The 26,404-nt window shown below is 57.1% G+C and overlaps 1 protein-coding gene across 2 annotated transcripts; it reads right to left on the bottom strand.

Moving 5' to 3' along the window:
- Positions 1 to 379: 379 nt before the first annotated feature.
- Positions 380 to 25,316, bottom strand: SHD (Src homology 2 domain containing transforming protein D). Of its 2 annotated transcripts, XM_054013715.1 has the most exons (8): positions 25,243 to 25,316; positions 17,163 to 18,559; positions 16,506 to 17,064; positions 9,204 to 9,330; positions 8,238 to 8,459; positions 5,861 to 6,029; positions 4,499 to 4,618; positions 380 to 688 (listed from the first exon to the last, which is right to left on the bottom strand). In XM_054013715.1, exons 3-8 carry the CDS (start codon positions 16,818 to 16,820, stop codon positions 502 to 504), a joined length of 1,140 nt encoding a protein of 379 aa, XP_053869690.1. In that variant the 5' UTR covers positions 16,821 to 17,064; positions 17,163 to 18,559; positions 25,243 to 25,316; the 3' UTR covers positions 380 to 501. The 2 variants fall into 2 exon arrangements, with proteins under 2 accessions (XP_053869690.1, XP_053869689.1); XM_054013714.1 differs by lacking the exon at positions 25,243 to 25,316 and having other exon boundaries at positions 17,163 to 18,900.
- Between the last annotated feature and the right edge of the window lie 1,088 nt (positions 25,317 to 26,404).

The following is a 26,404-nucleotide window of genomic DNA, read 5'->3' as shown; positions in this document are numbered from 1 at the left end:
CCCAGGGCTGCACAAAGGAAGGGGGAACCCTGGGATCAAACCTGCCTGGAGGTGGGGGGGGGAAGTAACTTGGGAGTGTCTCTCAGAGCCCCCCAGAGCAGGGCAGAGATGTTATGGGGCAGGACACAGCAGGCCCTTGGGGCCAGCAGCATCCCGGAGTAGGAGAGACCAAGTTGGGGGCGGAAGGGAAAGGGAATCTCCCCGACAATCTCCCCGACAAACAACCCCGAAGCAGGAGCTCCCAGATGGGGCTAGAAGGGATGCCCCAGGCTAACCCCGTCCCTGTGTGGGACCTTCCAGGACAAAGGCCACCCCCCGAGAGCAGGACGCAGGGGTTGGAGGGCGTCGGATGCAGCATTGCGGCCAGAGCGACTTGCTGCTTCGGAGCAGGAGTCCCCCGTGCTGAAACGACCGGGCACGCAGCATGCAGCCCCAGTCGCCCCTGGGGGCTGGGCTGGGGCCGGACCAGCCCTTCCTCGTGGTCAGCAAGCGCCCCCCGGGTCAGAGGGTCTGCACAGCGACGGGGTACAGCAGCGAGAGTTGCTCGGCCCCTTTGACGGGCAGCTCCCGCACCGTGTAGTAGTGGATGACCTCGGGGATGCTCTCGAAGGGGGCGCTGTTCTGGCCCAGCACGTACTTGTTCTCCCTGGTCCTGGTGAACTTCATGTGCATGAAGCCCTGGGTGCTCCTGGGATGGAAGCAAAGGGGAAAGAGCATTAGCATCCCCTCGCATAGGAGCAACCCCATTGGCCCTGAGCGCTTGTCTTTGCCGCGGCCAGCCACTAGAGGGAGATATGGTCATGCAAAGCAGAGCTGCTCGGCTGTGTGTCATAGGGCCTATACTGCTAGTGGTTGCTGGGGATTCTCCCTTATCTGAAGCAGCAACAGCCGGTGGTTTTTGGAGCAGGAGGCTCTGAGTTCTAGCCCAGCTGCTGCCAAGTAGCCATGGTACTCAGCATGGCGACAGCCGTGCCATCACTGCTGGCCATGGGATCCGCCACACTAGCTTCCTCCTCACTGCTCAGTGGTGGAATCTGAGGCCCCAGAGAAGGGGAAGCCACTCGCTCACCGTCCCAGCAAACCAGCCCCAGCAACAGACCCTGGGAGTGACGCCTGGCCTCGCTGTCTGGGGATCGGAGCAGGGTACCGCGTATCTCCAGGCCAGCGGATCCCAGTGCAGGAGTGTTGCTGGCTGTGGAATCCCTGACCACCCTGGCAGGTTGCGTGATCCAAGCCAGCCAGGAAAGCGGCTGCTCTGCTATCTGGAGCCAGGCCCAGCCCCACCCCAGCCCCAGCCCTGTGCGGGGAGAAATATTTCAAAGTGCGCGGCGGGGGGAGCGGGGCCCTGGGCTCCTGCCGGGGATCAGAGCACGCTGCTGCGATTAACCTGATGAAATATTCATGCCGGCTGCTCCCCAGGCCGCGCGGCTCACTCTGTGCACAGACAGCCGACAAAGCGCCCGCCGGCCCGGCCCTTTGATGTGCCTGCCGGCCGCTAATAAGCAGCAGATGTTCCAGGCCGAGAGTTCACGGGGAGCTACTTGTCGGGGGGATTGCGCCCGTGTGCTGGGGAAGGGCCTGGAGGATCCTGGGGAGAGGAGACCGGGCCTCTTGCCCCTCCCCCATCCAAGGCTCTCCAGGGATGACTTAAAAACTTACCCGCCTCAGGAGGAAAGTGTAAGGGCCTAAGCATACAGGATGCTGATTCCCAGTCCCTTGCTCTGACCACTGGGCCCCACTCCCCTCCTGGAGCTAGGAACAGGAGCCTTGTCCCAGGACAAGGGGGGACTCTGGGGTCCAGCCCTCCCCTACGCTAACCCAGCAGACCACACATTCACCCAGGAGCTGGGAACGAGAGTCTGGACTCTGGTCCTCCTGCACAAACCCACTCGCCCATCCTTAAGCAGACATGGGGTAAGAGGGGAGGTCCTCTCATGGATCAGTAACTGGTTTAAAGGCAGGAAACAAAGGGTAGGAACAAATGGTCAGTTTTCAGAAGGGAAAGCGATAAACAGTGGCGTCCCCCGGGGTCTGTACTGGGCCCCGGGCTGTTCCACTTATCCATCAATGATCTGGAAACAGGGGTGAACAGTGAGGTGGCAAATTTGCAGATGATACAAAATGACTCAAGGTAGTTAAGGCCAAAGCAGACTGCGAAGAGCTACAAAGGGATCTCACAAAACCGGGTGACGGAGCAACACAGTGGCAGATGAAATGCAATGGTGCTAAATGCAAAGTAATGCACTTTGGCAAACGTCATCCCAACTAGTCATACAAAACAACAGGGTCTAAATTAGCGGTTGCCCAGCAAGAACGCGACCTTGGTGTCACTGTGGATAGTTCTCTGAAAACATCTGCTCAACGGGCAGGTGCAGTCAAAAAAGCAAACAGAATCTTTGGACCATTAGGAAAGGGATCGATAATAAATTTATGGTACATCCACTCGTCGAATACTGCGTGCAGATGTGGTCGCCCCATCTCAAAAAAGCGATATTGGAATGGGAAAAGGTCCAGAGATGGGCAACAGAAACTATGAGGGGGGATGGAACAGCTCCTGTAGGAGGAGAGATGAAAAAGACTGGCAGTGTTCAGCTTGGAAAAGAGACCACGAAGGGGGGATATGACAGAGCAGCGGTTCTCAACTGGGGGTCCGCGAGCCCTTTCCGCGGCTGAACCCTGGTGCCCCGAGCCCCAGCACTGAAGCCAGGAGCAGCGCGGGGCTGAAGGCAGCAGCCCGCCCCCCGCCCCAAAGCCGGGAACAGTGCGGCGCTGAAGGTGGCGCCCCCCCCCCAAACCTCCAAAGCCGGGACCGAGGGGGGGCTGAAGCCGGGAGCCCCAGCGCCCCCCCTGCTGAACCTGGAAGCCGCACTGGGAGCCCCCCGTCCCGTACTCAGCCCCTAGCTACTCCCTGCCTGTGCCCTGAGCTACCCCCTACCTGCACACAGCACCTAGCTACCCAGTGCCTGCACCCTGAGCTACCCCCTGTCCACACACAGCCCCTAGCTACACCTCTCCCTGCAGCCTTAGCGGTTTTCAAACTTTTGAACTGAGTCCCCCCTTTGAGTTATATGTTTTGGTTGTGTTCCCCACAACCCAGACAGGCTGGTTGGCCTCCTGAGTGAGTCAGGGGGTGGAGGTGACATTCCCTCCCTGGACCCCACTGTGCGGAGCTGGCTCGAGCCCCGCCAGCCCTTGCCCCCCCAAATAGACGTAAAAGTATGTCTATGCCCAAGGGTCCCCCCCGGCCCGGAGCCCCGAGTTCGCCCCTATGCCCGCTGAGCCCTGGCGTTTTTAGAGCATGTCGAGGGGGGCTGCAGCAAGACAAAGGTTGAGACCCCCTGTGATAGAGGTCTGTAAGATCACGAATGGTGTGGAGAAAATGACTAGGTGTGAATAAGTGTTATAGGTGTGAATAAGTGTGAATATTTGCTGCTTCACATAACACAAGAACCAGGGGTCACCCAACGAAATCAACAGGCAGCAGGTTTAAAACAAACCAAAGCCTCCAGGAGAAGGTAGCGTCCATAGGGCACCACTAGGGCTGGCTCTATAGGGCCGGAGAGCAGAAATGTGCCACTCCTAGGTGGGCTCTGGCCCCTGGGATAGTGACTGACGACGCCATGTTTTCACCCCTCAATGCCCCCGTCCTTCACCCACATCAACTCCTTGGCTGCAGGAGTCGAGATGCCCCAACACAGGCTCCCGGTGCCAGGGAGTGAGGCAGGAATGTAGTGATCACAGCGTCCGCCCACCCCCACCAGCCCCCCGCGGCCTGCAATGCACCAGCGCCTGAAAGAAGTGAAGTGCTCTCCTCTGAGGTCAGTTTCTGCAGCCCCCACCTCCATCTCCTCCCAGGCCTGCAGGGCGAGAGGCAACCAGCTTCTCCTACTCCCACCCCCCCACGCTCCCCTCCCCACCACAACGCCAACAGGGCGCAGGCCATGGCACACCCGCTCCCTGCACTACCCAGGGATTCAGTGAGCTGCTTTCTCTCCCACGCATGTACCGTGGGCATGAGCTCTCACTCCAACCTCCAGAGAGAGGTGTCATGGGAGCCCTGGGAAGTGAGAGGGAGAGAAAGAGGGAGTCTAGTGGTTAGAGCAGGGGAGTGGGAATCAGGACTCCTGGGATCTATGCTTGGACCTTGTAGTGTGGTCTAGCCTGGGACTTTCAAAGGAGTTTATGGGAGTTAGCTACCGACTTGCACCTAACCCTCCTGGGAGTCAGACCTCCTGGGTTCTCTACCCAACTCTGCCACTATCTCACCACTGGGGACCAGACCTTCCCCGCTCTGTATCTCGGTTTCCCCATCTGTGCAACAGGGCTAACAGCTCCCCCTGGTGGGGGTGCCAGTTTAATTAATGACCGCCCACCTGGGAAACTCCAGGTGGCTGGGTCATAGAGCTGCAGTGCGCGAGTACCCCCCTGCAGACAATCCCCGGCCAGCACAGCAGTTCTCCGCAGAGGCTGGGGGGTAGAGAGAAAGCGGGCGTCTCACCTGAGCGACAGGGAGTAGTCATGGTGGCTGGTTTCGCTGTTCCGCACCAGGTAGCTGCCTTCTTTGCACAGAGTCAGCAGGGTCTCGGCGTCCGCTCTGCTGATGGAGCCGTGGTACCACCTGGGGCGGGGGGAAAGGGAGAGGGTCACACAGCGGCAGACACAGAGCTGCCAGTGCTCACAATTTCACCATCAGCCTCGCGATACCTGCTGCTTTTAGGAACGTAGAACACAGGGCTAGACGTCTTGGGGCCAGTCCCTGCTATCCCAGGCAACCCCATCGTATCATCCCGGCCATAAACCTAGCAAGCTCCATCTTCAAACTAGCTAGGTTGGTTTCCCCTTCTCCTCCTATTGGGAGGCTGCTCCAGAACCTCCCTCCTCACAAACCTTCGTTTAATTGCCTGCCTTTTCTCAAATCCCCAGCTACCGGAGTCACGTGAATGCAGGAGAATCTCAGCTTTTCTTTCAAAGATTAAGTGGGCTTCTGGCTCTTCTAGTTGCAGAGAAAAGCCTGAAAATGCAACCCAAGAGCACCCTGAAAGCTCAGAACCAAGAAGGTAAATTGAAAGAACCTCCATGTTTTTAATCCCAGGATTGTTCAAGGCCATCTCATGATTTTTGGGGGCCTGACTCAGGAACTCTGAATGCTTGGGGTTGGCCACGCTGCAGGCAAGGTCCATGTTATCTTGGCAAGAGCACGACCCCCTGTCCCCGTCCCACCCATAAAGCTTCTTCTCCATCCCCCTGGACCTCATGTCTTTTACACCAGTGGAGAGTGGGAGCAACACGCTACCACAACCTTTGCCCTGGTGTGAATGACCACCCAAGACACAAAGTGACTGGCGGTGGAGCCTGGGTTGCAGGGCACGCAAGCCAGGCCTGTCCGCACGGGGCCCTCTGGAAAGACTTAAATACCTGACCCTGGCCCTATGTTCAGGTGTGGTAGCAGCAGTGCTTTCTGGGCACATATCCCAGAATGCCCAGCAGTGCTCCGATCTGTGGTGCATTGTGGGGCGATTGCAAACCATCCTCTGGGAGGAGAGAGGTCAAACTCCCAGAATTCCTCCGGGAATTCCTTCCTCCTGTGACAGTTTCCGTGGCATGTGACGGTGCTAGTGACTCAAAACTCCCGAGCTCAGCGCTGTGTTCTGACCAATGACCCGTACACACGCCTTGCCCCAGTGCACCTTGGGACGAATGTATTATGGGCTCAGAGCTCTGGCCACAGTTGCACCCAGCGTGGCTGGCTTGGGGGGTGGTACACCTTCAGCTCCCGCCCTGTGTGGCCTGCCATCAGGGCACCGGAGCAGGCAGGGAACCGTGGATCTAAAGGACGCTGGTGCCCATCCCTGAGACTTACATCTGCTTCTCCAGTGGCAGCGAGGGGTCCACGCGCTCGGCCACGGGGGGGCTGCGCTCCGGGCTCTGCGGTCGGCCGTGCTTGGGGCCTGCCGTCAGGTGCTTCGGCGGCCGACGGCGCTCTTTGTTCAGGGAGGAGGGGCGCTCCCAGTCGGGGTTCTCGAACTGCACTGCTTGGGTGGGGGGAAAAATGCGTTACACGGGGAGGGAGAGGTGGCAGGCTGCTCTTGGTCGGGCCGCGGTCTCCGCCCCAAGCTCAGCTGAGCTCCGAGGCCCCTATGCCGGCTCCACCCTCCGCTCTCTTCAGCCCGGCAGCAGCCTTGGCCCCCGCTGACGTCAGTAGCCAGGCCCCACACCTGGGTACCTGGAGGACACTGCTCCCGTCTCTAGCCAGTATCATTGGTCCAGGGCCAAAGGAGGGTGAACTCCTGCCCCACAAATGCCACCCCTGCCCCGTACCCAGCCTGCTGGGCAGAGCCTCAGTCAGGCCCAACCCTTCCTGAGTCAGATTCCTCTTAGCTTCAGCCCGCGTCCCCCGGTGCCCGTCTGCCCACGCATCCATCGAGCTGGGGGACGCTAAGCGCCCAGAACCCTGCTCGTTCAGAACCCAAGCAAACAACGTCAGACGCCGGAGCTCTGAATCCACTCTCTGTGCCTGATCCCAGCACCCCTCAGCCTCAGGGGAACCCTGCACCCCATCGCCCAGTTACATTACTTTGCTCACTGGGTCACTGAAGCCAATGGGAAGACGTCAGAGGCTCAGGCCTGTGGCCTCTTTGCAGCAGGGGTCTGTAATAGGGTTACCATATTCTGTGCCTCCAAATGGAGGACACTCCACGGCCCACGGCCCCGCCCCAGCCCCGCCCATACCCCCGCCCCAACCCCGCCCCCTCCCAAAAGTCTCCGCCCCCTCCCCTGCTTCCCGCGAACATTTGATTCGCGGGAAGCCTGAAGCAGGTAAGGTGGGTGTGGGGGGGAGGAGGCGCGGCCCAGGCTGGCCCCCCGGCGGCTCCAGCCTGGGTCGGCTCGGGCCCTGGGGTGCCGGCCCCGGCCGACCACCCCCAGCCCGCCCAGCACTGCCGGCCCCCGGCGGCCCGGCGCACCCCCGGGCTCCCCGCGGGCCCGGCTGACCTGCTCCCCGCCGGCCCGGCTCCCCGCAGGCCCGGCTGACCTGCTCCCCGCCGGCCCGGCTGACCTGCTCCCCGCCGGCCCGGCTCCCCGCGGGCCCGGCTGACCTGCTCCCCGCCGGCCCGGCTCCCCGCCGGCCGGGCTCCCCGCGGGCCCGGCTCCCCGGCTCCCCGCCGGCCCGGCTCCCCGCGGGCCCGGCTGACCGGCTCCCCGCCGGCCTGGCTCCCGCGGGCCCGGCTGACCTGCTCCCCGCCGGCCCGGCTCCCCGCGGGCCCGGCTCCCCGCGGGCCCGGCTCCCCGGCTCCCCGCCGGCCCGGCTCCCCGCGGGCCCGGCTGACCGGCTCCCCGCCGGCCTGGCTCCCGTGGGCCCGGCTGACCTGCTCCCCGCCGGCCCGGCTCCCCGCGGGCCCGGCTCCCCGCCGGCCCGGCTGACCGGCTCCCCGCCGGCCCGGCTGACCGGCTCCCAGCCCGGACCCCGGCCCGGCACCGCGCCCCCGGCTCCCCGTCCGGCCCCGCGCCTGGCACTGCACCCCTAGTTCCCGGCCCGGCACCATGCCCCCGGCCCCGCACCGGCCCCGCACCGCCGGCCCTGGCCGAGCACCACCCAGCCCTCCCGATTTTCCCGGACATGCCCGGCTTTTGGGGATTTCCCCCCGGACGGGGATTTGAGCCCCCAAAAGCCGGACATGTCCGGGAAAATCCGGACGTATGGTAACCCTAGTCTGTAACCCCACGGCGCCTGTCTGGGACTGGACTAGAGCCCCTGGCCTGATGGGCCTTTAAGGTGCCATTAGTAATGCCACATCCTTTCCCTCCGACGCCATCTCCCGCTGCTGCGCCGGGGCAGGGCAGGAGGCCGGGGCGCCAGGCCGGGATCGGGGGGTTGTGCAGGGTCCCCTTGGCACTCCCTCCCTTTTCTGGCACCATCAGGGCCGCTTCCCATGCCTGGCCCTTGTTAAAAATGACATCCCGATGGCACCTTTCACCCTAGAGGATCCCGAAGCACCATGGGCCTGCAACCCCAGTGACACGCAACCCACCCGGGGGATCAGCTGGGCACACAGCCCCATGGGGGTCAGGGGGATTGCAGCCCGACCCTACTGGAAAGAGCTCTGGGGTGTTTAACGCTCAGGCAGAGCAGGGGGGATTTCAGGGCTCCAGCAGAGCCCCGTGGCTCCCTGCTCCCCTCCCCACAGAGATCGGCCCTTCCCTGGGGCGTTGCCCGCTCAGCGGAACGGGGCGGGGCTCACCTGCGAAGGCCCGGGAGATGTGGTCTTTCTTCCACTCCCAGGGCTGATCGTACTCGTCGGCCGGCCGCTCGTCGTCTTGGGGCAGGCGGCTCTCGCGGGCCGGGCTGGCTGGGCCGCCCTCGGGGTCTCGCTCCTGCTCTTCATAGGGGGTGTCGTAAAGCTGCAGCCCCTGCTGGCACTGCTTCCCCCACCGGCCCTCCCAGTCGCCTTTGCCCTGGAGATCTGGGAGTCCAGCGAAAGGGGATTAGTTGGGCAGGGCCAAGGAGCCCGTGTATAGACGTGTGCCAGGGCATTGAGGGCAGAGAGCAGGAGGCCATGTGCAGACGAGGGGGTAGGGAGGGTGGCAGTAGATGCTCATATACATGGTGGGATTGGGTGCCAGGCAGCAGGTCCGCAGATGCATGGGGGGTGGGGGAACACTGGGTGCCTGGTGCCCATGTGCATGGGGGGATGTTGGGTGCCATATTCCCACATGCCTGGGGGGAGATTGGGTGCCAGGTGCCCATGACCATGGGGGGAGATTGGGTGCCAGGTGTCCACATGCCTGGGGGTACATTGGGTGCCAGGTGCCTAAAGGCATGGGGGGATATTGGGTGCCAGGTGCCCACAGGCATGGGGGGAGATTGGGTGCCTGGTGCCCATGGGCATGGGGGGAGATTGGGTGCCAGGTGCCCACAGGCATGGGGGGATATTGGGTGCCAGGTGCCCACAGGCATGGGGGGATATTGGGTGCCTGGTGCCCATGGGCATGGGGGTACACTGGGTGCCCCCCACTCACCCGAGGGGCTAGCTAGCCAGGCAGCGGAGTTGATAACAGCCTTGTCCTGCCCCTTGGGCACAGGTCCCCCAGTGAGAGCGAGAGGCCCTGCCCCAGCCCCCGGGCTCAGTCGCAGCTGGGAACCTCCGTGCCCAGCACCATGCAGCACAGAGCCCCCTGGAGACTGCTCGTGCCCTGGTGTCTCTCACCTGCCACCACCCGTTGGGCATCGTAGGGCTCCATGTAGCCGTTGTTCTCCGGCACCGTCTCCTCGGCGTCCCCTGGCTGCTCCCGGCGGGCATCGAAGGGGTCGGAGTACTCGCTGTCGCCATCGCCCTGCGGGCAGGAGGCTACGCTCAGCGCAGAAAGGGCAGGGCCAGGCCCAGCGGCACCCAAACGCCCCAGCTGCAGGAGTGGCCCGGGGGAACCAGCCCGGGGCACTGACCAGCAGGAGTCCCTCTCCCCCAGCACACAGACTTCACTGTGTCCATCCGGATGAGGAAAGGTTAAAACTGAGCAAAGAAGCCTGAGGGGGGGATCTGAGAACAGTCTCCAAGTATGCGAAGGGTTGTTATAAAGACTACGGTGACCAATTGTTCTCCGTGTCCATGGAAGGGAGGACAAGAAGCAATGGGCTTAATCTGCAGCCAGGGAGATGTTAGGGAAAACTTTCTAACTCTCAGGGGAGTGAAGCTCTGGACCAGGCTGCCAAGGGAGGTTGTAGACTCCCCGTCATTTGGGGTTTTAACGAACAGGGTTATTAGGTTCTGCCTCAGTGCAGGGGGCTGGACTCGGTGACCTCCCGAGGTCACTTCCAGCCCTACCGTTCTACGATTTCCCTATGGACATGGGAGTTAAGCTAGGAAGCCAGTCAGAGCCAGGGAGCAGCCCGAACCCGAGGCCACCAGCAAGCTCATCTCATCAGAGGCCAGGTGAACAGTGCAGAGAGAAGGAGAAGAGATGTGAGCCTGGAACGCGCTGAGTCCTACTTCCTGCTTTGACACCAACTCTCTGCGTGATCTCGGGCAAGCCCCTGCCTCAGTTTCCCCATCGGTGACACGGGGCTTGTGACACCTGCCTGCCTTTCACGTGCTTCCCGTGGGTTTGTTGGGGGATCTCTGCAGAGTGTGATGGAGAAGGAAGGCACTAAGGCCCAGGGCCGGTGCAAGGATATTTTGCGCCCCGGGGTGAAACTTCCACCATGCACCCCCCGCACCCCCCCGCACATCGGTTCATTGAGGGGTAAATCCCAACAAGCCTTTATAGACCCCAGGGGCCAGCCGTACCCAGGGGCTGCTCCCCAGACCAGGTTCCCCCCTCCCCGCCCCCTGAACTCCCCTGGAGGGTGCATAGCCCTCCCCCCCCGCGAGCCCTCCCCACCCCACCCCAGCGGCCCCCACCCCGAGTCCACTCACTGGCTTTGCCGGGCTTGGGCCACCGCAGCAGCTCGGCAGGGAGGAGCCGCCTTCCGGAGGCACCGGAGAGTCAGAGCATCGGCTTGTGGCGGTGGTGAGCCCCAGCTGTGGAGGAGCCGGTGCGAGGCAGGGGGACAGAAGCCTGCTCAGGGTGTGGCCCAGTGCCCGCCCTTGCCACCGCTCCCCCTCCCGGAGCAGGCTCAGGGCCCCGCGCCCCGGTGGTGGCAGCTCACATGCCCGGGAGCCGCGAAGCCTGAGTGCGGTGACGGGGAAGCCGGGGGGGGCGCATGGGGGCCGGTGCCCGCATGCATCTGCTGCAGCCTGCAGGAGCCCCCGGGGGGGGGGTGCCGCGCTGCAGCCTGGGCAGGAAGGGCGGGGGGCGCGGCTGCACCCCACTAGCGGCACCACCGCCTTTGCAGGGCTGCTGCCCCCCTGCGCCGCGCCGGCTCCTCCACGGCTGGGGCTCGCCGCCCCCGCAAGCCGACACTCTGGCTCTCCGGTGCCTCCGGAAGGCGGCTCCTCCCTGCCGAGCCAGGGCACCGCTTTTTGGCGCCCCCAACCACTTGGCACCCTAGGCGACGCATTGCACCAGCCCTGCTAAGACCCAGATCCGCCCACTGGGAGTTAGGCTCCTAAATACCACTGAAGATCTGGCCTAAGCTTTGTCACAGCCGATCCCCCGTCTCTGAAGGCAGAGAGGCAGCAAGCGGGCTCAAGTGTGAGACGGGAAGGGCTACGCCCTGGGCGGAGAGGCGATGGAGAGCAAAGAAATCAGCGGGACTGCGTGGCCATGTGGCTTTGGAGCCTTTCACCTCTGGGGTTCAGGTCTGAATCCAGGCTGGGGCAGGGAGGCCTGGGAGAAGCTGCCTTCCGGTGGCTGCTCAGTGCAGGGCGTTATTTGGTCTCAGGGTGAGCTCAGAGCGGGCAGAACGCATTTAGCACTGCCGTCGCTGCCAGCCCCAGCAGGATGGAGCCGCTCTCCCCGCTCCGCCAGGTCACAGGGTATGGGCATGCAGACTGGACAGAGAGAGAGAGAGAGTGTGTGTGAGTGTGTGTGTGAGAGTGTGTGAGTGTGTGTGTGTGTGTGAGTGTGTGTGCGAGTGAGCGTGTTTGAGTGTGTGTGTGTGTGTGTGTGAATGTGAGTGTGTGAATATGCACGTGTGTGAGCGTGTGTGAGTGTGCGCGTGAGAGTGTGTGTGAGTGTGTTTGAGTGTGTGTGTGTGTGAATGTGTGTGTGGGGTGAGTGTGTGTGTGAATATGCATGTGTGTGAGCGTGAGTGTGCGTGTGAGTGTGTGCATGAGTGTGTGTGTGTGTGTGCGTGAGAGTGTGTGCGCATGTGCGTGTGTGTGTGAGAGTGTGTTTGAGTGTGTGTGTGGGTGAATGTGTGTGCGCGTGTGTGTGTGTGGGTGAGTGTGTGTGTGTGGGTGAGTGTGTGCGCGCATGTGTGAGTGTGTGTTTGAGTGTGTGTGTGTGTGACTATGTGTATGTGTGTGTGCGCGCGTGAGTGTGTGTGCGCGTGCATGAGTGTGTGTTTGTGTGTGTGAATATGTGTGTGTGTGTGCGCGTGAGTATGTGTGTGCGTGAGTGTGTGTGCGTGCGTGTGAGAGTGAGTGTGTGTTTGAGTGTGTGTGAATTTGTGTGTGTGAGTGAGTGTGTGTGTAGCCATGCATGTCTTGTCCTGTGCCAGCCCAGAATGCACCCGTTCTGTGGATAAAGAAAACATCGGCCCGCAGCGCTGTCAATCCCCCTCATTCCCTAGCGCTCAATTCACAGACACAAAAGGGGAGAAATAGGGTAATTGCTTCAAGAGGCAATTTCCTCGCGCCTGTCTCATTTGCCTGCAGCTCTCAAAACATTTCCTCCGCGGGCTGTTTGAGCGCGTCTAACACGCTGTCGGGGGCAGCGAGCAGGGGGACAGGGCCTGGCAGCCGGGGATCAGAGATGGGGGAGCCGTCCGATTGGCACGGGGGCACCTGCCCCTTCGCAGGGCGCAGGCAGAAGCTGATACCGCTGCTCATCAGGGGAGACAGAGTAAATGGCGGCTGGGCTGGGAATTTCGGATGCAGGAGAACTGGCACCTGCAGCTACTGTGAGGAAAGGGCACGAGCCTGAACGATCACAGCACCTCCTGCTGATCTCCTCACACCAGCAGCATGAGGCCTGGGTGGGAAAAGAGGCAGGGGTACCAGGACAGGTGCATGCACTTCCTACTGGGTCAGCACTGCCCATGGGGCACTGAGGAGCCGTGTTTCAGCTCACACAAACCTAGTGAGCACCTGCGCTCATTACAAACCCTAGGGAGCTCTCTGCCAGGGGCAAGGCATTAGCCCCCGTGTCCTGGTCAAATTCCAGATGGGGAAATGACTGTTTGGTTTCTTTTTCACCTCCTGCCCTGTGTTGCTGTGTGCTCTTAGAGCTGCCATGTTCCAGCCCAGAGATGGCTGCATTTCAGTGCTGGGTGAGTGAGCCCTATGCAGAGGCACTGTTAAACAGCTGTCACCGTTCACCTGAGAGGTGGCTGCATTTCAGCAGTGGATGAGTGCTCCCGGGGCAGTGTTGCTGTGCGCTGTTAAAACAGTTGCTGCGTTCCACCCCAGAGGTGGCTGCATTTTAGTGCTGAGTGAGTGTTTCCTGGATATGTAACATGCTTTGGGATGGAAGGTGCTGCCTGACTGTAAAGTGTGTGTATGCAACAACTTAACTGATAGAGTTAAAGAAAAACAACTCCCCCAGTGAGAAGTATGGCCAGCAAAGGCCAGCATCCAGCAGGGACTGTCTCTGAACTCAAGGTGACCGGTAGCAGAGAGGAACACGTGGCCCAGTTCAAAAGGGAATCCAAACAGCCCCAAGGACACTATAGACAAGGTCAAGGAATAGCTTGGGGGGGGGGGAGGAGCAGAAATATGCTGGATATTATCACGGTAAGAACACGGGGCCTGACGTCCTCTTTCATGTACTCTGGCGTAAATCAGCAGTAATCAGAGTCACTCCAGAGTCAATGCTGGTGTAAAGGAGAGGAAGACGTGGTCTAGTGATCAAAGTACAGGGACTTATGACCCCTGGCTCCTCGTCCTAGCTCAGGCCCCGCTTGTGGGCAAGTCTCAGGGTAGGTCCGCACTGCAGGCGGGGAGTGTGACCACAGCAGGCCGGGACAGGCCAGAGCTAGCTTGGATCTAGCCAGGTCAGACACCAACAGCAAAGGAACTGGCAGCGCGAGCTTCAGGGGGGGCTGTACATGCTAACTAGATCAAATCTAGCTCAGGTATGTCCACACATGGTGCAATCACCCCCCCCAGCTGCAGCACAGACAGCGTCCGCGTCTCCATCAGCAAAGTGGGGGGGCCACGATGTACCCGCCTTAGGGGGTGTCAGGCTTACCAAGGAACTATCATGTAAACATATTATTCCAGTACCGCCTGGCGATCCCAACCGAGATCAGGGCCCCCTTGCCCTGGGCACCGCATGCTCATAAAGCGGCTTGTTACCCAGGCTGGTTGGAATCTCATGCAGTCAAGGTCAGATCTAGGTTATTTCTGCCCGTAGAGTCGCTCACCGTCCTAACGGCTTGTGACATAACCCGCAGTGGCCCTCAAGCCCTCCTGCCGAAGAGCCGCGTTACAGGGTCACGGGGAGGATCCGGGTGTGGGTTAGGTGAGCTGGTAGTCTGTTGTTGATGGCCTGAATCCATAAGCCAGGTACAGCGACCTCCCAGCTCACCCCTCCACCTGATCTCGCTCAGAAATCCTCTGGCCTCTGGCACGGGGTGGCTGGAGCTTGGCCCCCGAAGCACAGTCGCTCCCGGTATTAAATGTCGCCCACTTATCGTCGCCAATGACTTAACCATCAAAGGCTGAGGCTGAAGCTAGGAATTTATGGCAGGTGCTGTAATTAGGGCGAGTGGGCAGAGCGAAGGAGTGGGGAGGCGTGGGTTCTAATCCCAGTTCTGCTGCTGTCACGTCCCCTCTCCCTGGGCCTCACTTCCCCCTGGGGAGAGCAGCACTGACCTCTCCCACAGCGGGGTTCATTAGTGATCGCTGGGCAGGCTCGGATGGGGCTACCGGAACGCGCTGCCACTGCCAAACGCAGGCGGTGGGAATGCAGAGGGTGCATGTGGAGAGAGGTGTGAAAAATCCCTCTGGGCCATCGGCACCTCTGCCTGCCTCACGTCACTGCTAACAAGGCTGAGAGCAGGGGTGTTAAGGAGGGCGGGAACCTGTGATCCCAGCAACAGTCGCATGGAGCTGAGCCTGCCAACCGCCTCGCGCTTCGGTCTGGATTTCACACGCTCCTTCATGAGCTCACTGATGTGCTGACAATCCCCCAGCCCATCCTACTGGCCGAGGGCTCTGCACATCCATCCCCGCCATCTGTGACCCGGACAGAGGGGTCAGCGCTGATCTCTCCTTTGGCAGCACTCCCAGCCTGTTGAGAACCCAGGAGTCCTGCCTCCCCACTCCTCTGCGCCACCCACTGGAATCCCCGCTCTGTGCCCTATGTCTACCCAGCAATCACGAGACATACGCAAGCTGGTTTTGTCCACACTCGCTCGCTAAATATAGAATCCTGGGTACAAGCTCACCCAGGTCCTTCGGAATGTGCTCGACCAGCTAACCTGGGCCTCTGCCCGTGCTGCCGCGGTTTCACTGCTATGCTCACTGGGGTACGCTACATGTCCCGCCGCCGCACCTCCTGGCTGCAGGGTAGACGTACCCACAGCGTCCCCCATCTCCTTCATGTAACATTAGAGCCCACAGTTCAACGGATAATGGAAAGGATGCGTCCAGAGTCTAGTGGATGGAGCAGAGGGGTCCCCGCATGGGCACGACCTGCATGATCCAGGCCCGTTACAGACGTAGCCTATCGCTGTTCCGGCCCCACTGACATGCCCAGAATGGGCCACGGAGGAGTGATTGCTGGACAACCCCAGGTATACCCTGAGCAATGCTCCAAAACTTCCCCCCTCGTCCCCCCATGCCGCTCAGCATGCTCTCTGCACGGGCAACTCCGGAGGACTAGCATGGATGGAGCTGGGCTGGAGAGATGAGGCTCAGTGACTGTCAGAGGAACAATACAGAAAATGCCACTGGGAAAGTGTTATATAGCATTAATAATGACCGGGATTCCAGGAGGACCGAGACGCCCCAGATGAGACCAGGCCTCATGGCACCTACGCGCAGCGAGCCCTGAAAAGTGTACAGTCTAACCAGACGAGACAGACCCAGGGTGCGGCAAAGGAAGGCGTTTCGGTTTAGCCCCGTGTTACAGATGGAAAACCGTGACCTGAAAGAGGGGAAGGGACTTGCACAAGGTCCCACTGGGCATTGGTGGCAGAGCTGGGAATCAACTCCAGATCTCCTGGGCCCCAGTCCTCCTCTCCGGAGCAACGAAACCAGCAAGTCGGCTCTTTCCCTGATGCTGTCAGGAAGGATCATTTATTGCACGTTTCTTGCCAGAAGGTGAAACAAACCGAAAAGCGTGGCCGCCGCTTGAAATCTTTCACTGCCCATCGAGCCCCATGATAGACGCTCCCAGGCTGTGGCCCTCTCCTCCCCTCCCTCCTTCCTTTCTCCAGTTCATGGGTATATCCCACAATACTCAGCAATCTTTCCCCTGGGGAGTAATTTCACACACCGCCAAAATGCAGCCACCTCTGGGGCGCAACCAGCAGCTGTTTCGTCATAATAGCTCACCGCAAAGCACTGTAGGACGGGAAGTGAACAATGCTGAATCTAACTGCAACATCAGGGTGAATTCAGGGAAGCCCAGTGTCCTCACCAGAGTGGGCCACTAGCTAGGCTGCCGGGCCGAACCGAATATGCCAGCTCTTACACTAAGCATTCAAGATCATCATCCGCTGCACGGTGCACCCTACCACGGCCAGAACAGCACTGACTCAGAGCAAAGAGCACCAGTTACTGAATCACCCATCCCACTGCATGCAGCACCTCGGAAATCCCCAGCCAAGCAGCAACCTGACCCATCCCTGCTTAGCCTGAGAGATCTGATGTGACCGCAGGCCGAGAGGGCCAGGCCTGAGTGTGATCAGACCCCTGAAGGACACCTGCTTAGTAAATCCCATTGCTCCTAGCACTTACCTGCTCTTGCCCGCCTTTGAGTTCCTCAGCAGCCGTCGCCAACAGAGCTTTGGACTCCACTTTGATAAGCCTGTGTTTTGGGGAGGTGTATTTCCCTTCCGCACAGCCACCAGCAGCTGCTGTATTTGGGGAGCCCGACCCCCCAGGCTCCGGCTCCAGCTTATTGTCGCTGTCTTCATAGGGATCCTCAAAATCCATGCTCTTCTGCGCTCTGTAAGCCTTTAAAATCTCACTCTCCGTGTAGTCGGGCGTGGGGGGCTGTGGAGGAGACCTCCTGCTCCCAAAACTCAAGTAATCTTTCAGCCACTTGGCCATTTGTTCCAGCCTGACAACAAAACCTCGACCTCTCTGGGCAGAACAAGTGGGTTGGGAAGAATTCTCAAGCTGCCATCAGATAAGCCTTAGTGGGTCCCCATGATTTATAATCCAAATTGGGCGTCATTCATCTTCCTTTCAGGAGACCCTGCGCATCGAGAGGTCGCCAATGTTTATGTCTCAGACTGATGTCTTATCCCAGAGCGAGCTTCTCCAGGAGTTGGAAATGAAATGTCCTCTCTCCCTTTAAAAGAAGAGGGTTTCAAAGGTGTTTAACGCCAAACGAAAAGCAACACACTCCTGTCTGGAGATCCTATAGACCCTATGAAATAAAATACTTACATCAAACCAGATCTGTGTGTGGGGGTTGGATCACGGAAGGTTTCCACAATCTATTACCAGTTCAAATGCAATGGAAAATTGAGGGGAGAAAAAGTCTTTTTTAAAAAAAATGTCATCTCCCCTGCACTAAGCTTCAAAAAATAGACACACGCAGCCAAAAACCTGTCTCGAATGAAAGCTTCAGAGTGTCTTTCTAAGAGATCGGTTTTAATCCCTAAAACGGATTTGCAATACCGAGCATTTACAAAGCATTAGCGCTTTTAAAGGGGAAAGAAAGAGAGAGAAGAAATTTACCAGTTCATTATGGAACGATCAGATCTAAGCAACAATAGAGCATCCCGCAAAGACAATTTCCTATGGTCTGGAAAGAAACATTTAAAAAAAAAAACCCCAAACAACCCTAGACAATGAACACCTCATCTGTTCAAACACCAGCCAGGCACATTAATGTCCATTTAAAAACTGCCTTTACAAAGTTCCTCTTAAATACATAAATATATAACCAGCGGTTCTTTTAAGTCTTTGTCTATCCAGTTAGAATCCTTTAAGAGATCCGGGGAACGGAATCGCATTCCAGCTACATTTTCTTGTCAGATACGAAGCTGTGTATATATTTATTTCCCATCACCACCAGAAACTTCCTTGGTTTACAGTTAAGGCTGCTGAAGTGTCAAACCCTCATACACGCAATTCCTGGAAAAACAACACCACCTCCAGTACATATTGGCACACATCCATCATTCAGTTTTTATTTCTGGTGGGGGAGGAAAGACAGTGATTTATTCCAAAGCCCAAATAAACAGGGATCTTACAAAAAAAATAATAATAATCAAACCTCCTCCCTCTTAAGAGACATTCACAAAAGCAGGACTGGAAAACTTTAGCAAAAGTCTAGCTTGGAAGAGTCCAGTGACAGCTTTCTTCTTCTTTGTTAGATTTTGAGAGGGTTGTTATGATGCTTTCCTTGAGAGCTCATCTCCTGTACAGGATCCAGGAAAGCAGCTGCAAACACAACACAACCGCAACCGTGATCTCCAACCACCACCAGTAGCTTTTTGCAAGGCAACTGCACAAAGAAAAGGGGGCGGGAGTGGGAAGAGACTTTTCAGCCTTTTGCATCCATCAGTTCTTCTCTGGTTTCAGGGACCTGCGGGCTACTTTGGGGAGGAAGGATGGAAGGAGCTGCAGCTTCAGGAAGCCCGTCATAGTTTGGATGCAGTTGTTGGGGATGATTTGGGGAAAGGCGGGAGATAAAAAAAAAAAATCGGTGGCTAGAAGGTCTGGAAGCCTCTTTGCAATCGTTGCTCCTGATACGTCAAAGGGTTTTTCGCCTCCTCCTCCTGGCCCTAAGGTTTTCGCATGCACAGCTCCCTCTAGTTTGCAAAGGTTACAGAGACCTTCAGGAAGAAACGAGGCAGCAGCTGGAGGGCCAGATATAGGGTGACCAGACAGCAAGTGTGAAAAATCGGGATGGGGGGTAATAGGAGCCTATATAGGAAAAAAACCCAAATATCGGGACTGTTCCTATAAAATCGGGACATCTGGTCACCCTAGCCAGATACCTAGCACCCCTCATGCCCGGCGCCTAAAGAAGTGTCATCCTCTGCAACAGGAAAAGGGGGGAAGGAGGGAAAATGCCCCTTCTCCAGATCCCTGATGCTTAGGGAGCATCGCCTTGGGAAGCATCAATCGATTCAATTCCCCCCAGAGCCTAGTGAAACTGACCAGGGAAAAGGGAGGGAGGGGTCACAGAAGCTGAAATTGAGCAGGCAAAAGAAAGTTGGGGGTATGCACAGAGGGGAGGTTTAAATCTCTTCCTTTTTTTAGCCTTCTCCAGCCCCTCTCCCCTGGTTGTCTCCGGCTAGACAGGCCGGCTGCTCCACGGCGCCCAGCCCAAGCTGAGGTGTGAAATTGCGAAGGGGCTCTGCTCGCCGGAGAGAAGGTGGCTGTTAATAAAGAAGAGAGAGATGGGGAGAGAGGGAAAGTGGAGGGAGGGGGGAATTAAAGGCGAGGGCAGCTGGAGGTGGAGAGAGAGAGAAATTGAGCCGATAGGAATGAAGGAAAAACAAACACAACAATGAGGCTGGCTGCACGGATTAGATGGAGTCTGTTAAAGTGGCAGCTGTTTGCTCCCGGGTGGGTGGGGAGGGGACAAACATCTGCAGCTCTGACTGGCCAGGGTTATTCTGGGTGGGCAGATGAACTACCCTGCAAGCCAAATTTCACCGGGGGGCCCCCTTCAATTTTCTTACTGGATGTGTCTCAGTCACAGCAGCAGGGGGAAATCGAGGCTGGGTGGCTGGAGCACTGGGGAGCTAGGCATGCTGGGTTCTAATCCTGCCACTGACCTGCTGTGCGTTCTTGGGCAAGTCATTTACCCTTCTGCTAGTTAGTCTCTTGGGCAGGGACTGTCTCTCGCTACGTCTCTGTACAGCTCCAAGCACAATGAGGCCATGATCTCAGAGCAGGCCTACGCTGCAATGGAAGGTGTGCCACACAGGCATACCCAAATTAGCTTTAATCTAGTTACCAAGGCTACGAATAGCAGTGAAGGCACGGTGGGCCAGGCTCGCAATGCAAACACATACATAGCCCGGAGCGGGAGGGAATTCGTACAGCTGATGCTGTCCTCACTGCTGTTTTCAGCCACGCCAGCTAGACAAAAGCTAATGCGGGTTTGCCTACCCAAGCTCAATCCCCTCCCCCAATTGCAGTTCAGTTGGAGTGTAGACACACCCTCAGCTGGGACTCCTAGGTGCTACTGTAATAAAAATACATTCACAAGAACTTATATAGCTTTAAAAATATCCTTGGGGCTACATGGATGTGTGTGTGTCTGTATGCTGCAAGCCCTGGAAAACTGGGCTCACAGGTGTGGTGTATGGAAAACTTTTAACATGGGAGAGCTATCAATTTAAATGCTCAGGGGTTTCTTGGTCCTGCAGGCAGGAGCCTCTGTAGGAAAGCATGAACACAGCAGTCAGTTTGCAGCCAGGGAGCCTAGAGTAACAAGGTGCGGTGAGTTGTACCTCTGGGAGCAGCCTGTTTTGTCTCTCTCTGCTTTTATCATTCTGAATTCTACGAAACAAAGCAGTGCTACGTTGCAACCTTCCAGCGAGACTATTTTATGTTTTCATCTCACTTCTCTATTTGTATGTTCTGAAACATAACAACAGGCTCTTACTTTGAGCTGGTTGGAAAACATTGAAGAAAGCTGGACGATTGGACATTTGAAACACCACCTCATTTCTCAATTAGCTCTGCTCCTAATTAAGGCTCAGGCCTGCGAGTTCTTCCGTGCCGGACTGATACCAGTGGGTTTCGACGGACATAGATCTACTTGCAGGATTGGCAGGGGGCCTTACCTGGTGTCCTTTGAGGTTAAGAGGGCAAGCGCACAAGACCCCTCAAGAGTTACTAGCATTCAATGTGCTGCATGTCAGGTAGGCACGGCTCCTGCAGCCATGGTCCTGAAGTACCTGCCCAATGCAAGACAGCTCTGTATGGAAACAAGGGTCCATCTGCCCAGAGCAGGAGCAGGGCCCTATTGCTAGTTCCTCAAAGTTATTTAGGTGCCTAACTCCCACTGGTTGTTAGTGCTCTGTGGTTGCTTTGTTTCTTTATGAGGTATAACAACTGGGGGAGAGGGATAGCTCAGTGGTTTGAGCATTGGCCTGCTAAACCCAGGGTTGTGAGTTCAATCCTTGAGGAGGCCACTTAGGGTTTGGGGCAAAATCAGTACTTGGTCCTGCTAGTGAAGGCAGGGGGCTGGACTCAATTCAATGACCTTTCAAGGTCCCTTCCAGTTCTAAGAGATAGGATATTATAATTTATTTTTTACCAACACTATACAGTCAAATCTTGTCTACTGTTTTTCCTGGAGGACTTTATGGACAACTGGAAAACTAGCAGGATTACATCACCACATAGCAACCAAGGAAGTGAAACTTGAGCCATGGAGGGAGGGTTTTTTTTAGTCAGACTATTGAAAGATCTGGGTTCGTTTGTTTTTGTTCACATTGATTTAACGCAAAGGTCTGACAAACACTCAGGAGAAAAGCTGTCTTTAAAGATTCTTCCCCTCTTCAGTTAAGGGCTGAGACCCTTCTCTTTCCAGTTCTCTTGTCTTTCAAGGAGACACCCAGCAAAAAAACAGGGAAGACCAGATTTAATCTTTCTGCTTTTTCTAAGGTTAAAAAGGCCCCTCATTTTTTCTTTTTTTTGGAGAAGGAAATGAAATCTTTCAAGTCTTCTTCATTCATCATCAAGCGGCCAAAAAGGGCACAGTCTCATTGTTTTTCCTTTAAAGCAGAGACTACATCCTTTCAACCTGAGCCCTGAACTCTGCCGCTGCTTCCCTTTGAATGTTCTGCCTTTGGTACATTGTAGTCCTGACCTCAATGTAGCTTTTTGTACTTGGTATTCATAAAAACGGTACCGTTCTTTGCCACCTCCTGGGACACTAATCTATTCCTCTGTTTCAGAACAAAGAATCCTTCCCCCACCTCCCTCCCCGCGCCGCTCCCCAATCAGCAATTGAGAAGTAGCCTAAATGTGTTTCTAGGGGGAATAAGCGTAAGAGCCAGTTAATTGTCCTGTTTAATGTGCTCGGCTGAAAAATATTCTGGCTAGCAGAACAGTTGTTGACAGATCTCATCAAATATAAATACCAGAGCCCTATATAAATACCCTGCATCTGAAGTATTAATGTTTGAAGAGGCTGCTAATTATAATTCATGTGCCAGGAATGGTAATTGTTCTAGTAACAGAAGAATCGAGAGGAAAAATCTGATTTAGCCTTTTGTCTCCTTTAAATGCAGGGGGTTAACATTTCTTCTGGCTCGTTCCCCCAAGCGAGCGCACGCGCCCAAACTAATCTGGGTGCGTTAAATCCATGCTGAAATAGGTCCCCGTTTGCCGTTTTTAAATGAGGGTTAATTAGTGAAATCCTGCTCATTAATTAGGGCTGGGTGCCTTGAACTGGGAATAAAAGGGGGCCTGATCCCACATCTGGGCAAGTCACTAGCCAGACAGACATTGAGTTCAGGGAGCTTCGGCTCACCCCCGTAGGCCAGCCAACCACTGCAAACCCCACTACGGTGCAGGCAGGCAAAGCTGCTAATGGCACACCTGGGGCTCACCCCTGTTTGGCACCAGGCTAACCCTGTAACGACCCAGGGGGGCTTGTAGTGTCTCCGTTGAAGTGCGTGCTGTCATGGCTTCACTGCTTCAATACCCGAGCTAGCGTGGTATGTCTACACAAGCTGCAAACACACCCCGAAAGCAGCGGGGCTGCTGAAGCACGGGGCTTTGAAACTCAGAATCTGGCAAGAATAGGCTGAAAATCCAGGACCAGCGCCTGGAAATCCAGCTAGACACGCCACCTACGCTGGACCGTTTAAGCAGGGCCTAAGTGGTGAAAAATCAACTGGTGTTTCAGCCCGCATCTGCCTTGGGATCCTTCGCGAAGAAAGAGAAGTGAACTCCCTGAGGGATGAACTGGTTGAGTCTGGCACACGCTGCCCCTCGGCTGGGGTACCGGGCAGGATCTGGAAAGAGTCTGGCCTGGAACTGACCTCACCACGATGGTGAATTCTCCCCCAGCCCTTATTAGGTGAAACACCCCAATAGAACTCCATCACCGCCGTGGGGGTGGGGAGGAAAATGGAGACGGTGGAATGGTCTCGCCAAGGATACAGCGGATGCCGCATCGATTGAGTCATTCTAAGCTGGACAAAGTGCCGGAGATCGCACTCAAGGGAAGAACCCGGCTGCAGCGAGGGCTGGATCAGACACAGCCTAATAGGGATCTTTCATCTCTCTCCGATTGCTAGAATGCTGTGAAAATGCTCCCCCAAAGAGGAAGAGTGGGACAGTTCCCCTGTCTGCCCCCCCAAACAGACCCAACTGTCCCCCCTGCAAACTGCCCCCTGCCCCCAAAAGCATCATCGGTACTCGCACGTCCCATTTGCTTCCCCCAGTGCCGCTGGAGGACAGCAACAGCGGAGATCAATCGCTGCTCTGGATAATGAAAGGAGATGAAGAAGCAAACAGCTCTGACACCTCCAATTTATTACCCCAGGCCGAGCCATTTTTAACAGGAGTAATGTGATTGTGCTGGCAAAATCAAAAGCCTCCAGATGGGTTTATTACATGGCGCACTAAGCCAGTGGGAGCTGCTAACCTGGTGGAGGCTGAGTGGGGCTGGGAAGGAAATCGGATGGAGCAAGGTTCCCCCAGGCACAGCAGTAATGAAGAGTGCCTCGGGGGGACGGGGGGAAAGAGAGATGCCACGAACACGGACACAGGATCAGCTCAGCCAGAGACTCTTCATGAACAGTGGGAACGCTGGTCCTGCTGCACGCCCGCCTCCCATGGCAATGAATGGCAGCTCTGCAGGTTGGGGAGGGGGGTAGAGGGGAGTTGTGACCCCGCTTTGCAGATCCAGGCAGCGAGAACACTCCGTGCTGCTCACTTGCATGTCGTGCATGTGGATAGTAACCACGGGGGCTCGGTTTGTATCTCTATAAAGCGATCCCTAGGCAGGGCAAACGCCACATTTCACTGCATAGATTTGAAGGCCAGAAGAGACCATCATGAGCATGTAGGGTGAGTCCCTGCCTAACGTGCAGGCACCAAGAGTCGTGGGCCAATGACCTCCAGGAACCCGGTTAAAGGGCCATCCTCCACATTACCAGCCAGAACCCTGAGACTACAGGAGCTGGACCGACCCTGCACTGGCCAAGGGCTGAACAAAATCCTTTAACCGCTCCTTGCCCTGCCGTTGTGTAAATCCAGTCTGCCCAGAACCGCCCTCCAATGACTGCGTGACAGGGAGGCATCGGGTGACCGACGTTACTACGCTGCAGAATCAAGCCCTAAATTGCAACTTTAAGGGCTAGCCGGTGCAGTGCCGCATGGCAGACTACGGCGGTGTGAACTGAGGGGCGCTCGAATGTATTGCACGCGCCCTAAGAGCCCTGCATAGACCCTGCTGGCGCGAACTAAAAGGGATCTCGCTCACGTGGATGCAGTACTGTTTCAAACAGCTCTATGTTCACGGGCAGTAGGTACCGGTTAGTTCGCGGCAGCAGCGGCAGTTCGAGCACTCTACAGTTCATACCCCTCTAGCCTGCACCGTGGCATGGTGCAGAAAAGGCCAAAGGTCCAGATCCTCAAAGATATTTAAGGCTCCTACCTTCCATTGATTTCAGTCCCTTTGAGGATGGCCATAAATAACTTGCACTGGGTCTCCCATTTGTTCCAATAAACACTTGTTACAGTCACCTAATGCTGTTTCTTTTCCCTAGCACCTTCCATCCAACGTTCTCTACGAACACACATGAGCCAAGCGTCACAAGCACTCTGCCTGGCAGGTCAGAGAGGCCTTTAACAGACAGGGAAATTGAGGCACAAGGAGGGCAAGCGGCTTGCCTACAGCCAGTGGCAGAGCCAGGGATAGAACCCCCTGCTCCCAGGCCCGTACCTTACCACAAGCCATACTCCCTGCCATCTTTGCCACTGTCTCCCTCTTGTCAAACGGCTGGGAGACTCTCCCGACAGCTGGGAGAGCCGGGGAAACGCAAGCCTGACGGAAGCCAGCTCCGATAAGGTTTGACAAGCGCTGCCTGAAGAGGATGATAACGATCAAGGAGGACAGAGGGTGAAGAATGGAACAATTGGGGAGGCAATGAGGCAGAGATGGATCATACCCCGGACCTAGGGTGACCAGACAGCAAATGTGAAAAATCGGGACAGGGGGTGGGGGGGGTAATAGGAGCCTATATAAGAAAAAGACCCCAAAATGGGGACTGTCCCTATAAAATCGGGACATCTGGTCACCCTACCTGCACCAGGCCGGGAATGGAAAGCCCCCTAGGATCATGTGATCAGATGGGGGGGGTGTGTGTGTAAGTGGCCATGGCAGAGCAGATGACCCTGCGGAGCAAGGAGCGGTGAAGGCACGTGGGAAAGATTCACTGAAGGCAAAGATCCGTAGCAGGCAGACAGGCAGGCTCATTGGAGGGGAGGGCTCCGAGGTGCCCCATTGAAAACGGGGCTAGCAGGCTCTTCTGTTTACCTGGAATGAACTGAAGTCTCTCAACTCCAGGCAGGGACATGGAGCATGCAGGTTACACTAGAAGCTGAAGAAATGAGGACCCGTCTCTCTCTAGTGCATGGCAGCAAGATGGATGGGCTTGCGGAGAAGGTATCACCATGGGACTCTGGAGAACTGGGTTCAACCCCCCTTTTGCTGCACACTGCCTGGGTAACCTCAGGAAGAAAGTTGTGTGAGCCCTGGGCTACCCTCCCACCTGTGAAAGAGGCAATAGCAGCCTTCTCCCCCACTCTTTGGGACAGGGACAGCCCTGCTGTAGGGGTACATACAGCACCAGGCACAATGGGACCCTGATCGGGCTTGGGGCCTCTAGGTGCTGTTGTGATACAAATAAAGGTGAGTTGCAGGGGCTAGCCCTGGGATGTGGGGCGGGAGGGGGAGGAGCCTGGCACATGGGAAATGAGAGGTTACCCCAATCTTTTCCAAGTGTCACCCGGCAGCTGTTGCCACGTGCGCTCAATGCCACAGCCCAGTTCTAACCGGCCGCCGAGTGGGACCCGATCACAGAAATGCTGGTGTCATTCTGCCGACAGCAAGCCGTCCCTGCCAAAGGCCACGGTGCTCCTCCAGCAGCGGCAACGTGGCACGTGCCTCCTGCCAGTCCTCCCCGTTGTCATCACAAAGGAAAAGCGACCGAGGCCCAGGAGAAACGGGATTCCAATGAGAAAGTAATGCCACTGATCGCCGTGGGTAAACCAGAGCCGCAGGGCTGCTCCGCGCATGGAGCCAGCCGGTCTGGCGGACGCAGACTTGCACTGCTACGGCAGCAAGGCTGTCTGCACCTTCCTCCGCTCCCCCAGGGGCATTTGCTCACCCTTTTTAGACTAATCTGATTACGAGAGTTCTGAAGCCCATTAATGTCTCTCAGTGGAGTGAGCATCTCCTGGCTGCCGGCTCCTTTCTGGGGCCTGGCTGGGTGCACCCCCGACCGCACCACGGCAGGAGCAGCTTGGCTCTGTTTTCAAGGAGGCCAGCCCCCTTCCCCGGCCAGCCCCCACTCCCAGAAAGGAGGCAGGGGAGAGCGAGACCAATCAGCAGCACTAGATGACAGCACAGCACTTGATTCCTCTCCCTGCGGTTGTTGGTTTAACCTTTGTAAGCCTGGCAGGAATTCAGAGCACTG

The sequence above is a fragment of the Malaclemys terrapin genome, chromosome 24 (genome assembly GCF_027887155.1).
Source record: "Malaclemys terrapin pileata isolate rMalTer1 chromosome 24, rMalTer1.hap1, whole genome shotgun sequence".
Classification (NCBI taxonomy): Eukaryota; Metazoa; Chordata; order Testudines; family Emydidae; genus Malaclemys; species Malaclemys terrapin.
The sequence above is the reverse complement of the archived record's forward strand: the minus strand, read 5'-3'. Positions and strand labels throughout refer to the sequence as shown.

Coding starts and splice junctions, on each gene's coding strand:
- SHD (XM_054013715.1), bottom strand. CDS start 16,820: ATGGCCAAGTGGCTGAAAGATTACTTGAGTTTTGGGAGCAGGAGGTCT. Junction 8,460..9,203: donor TGCCCAACGGGTGGTGGCAG/GTGAGAGACACC, acceptor CTGGACTCCCAG/ATCTCCAGGGCAAAGGCGAC. Junction 6,030..8,237: donor CATCTCCCGGGCCTTCGCAG/GTGAGCCCCGCC, acceptor CCACCCAAGCAG/TGCAGTTCGAGAACCCCGAC.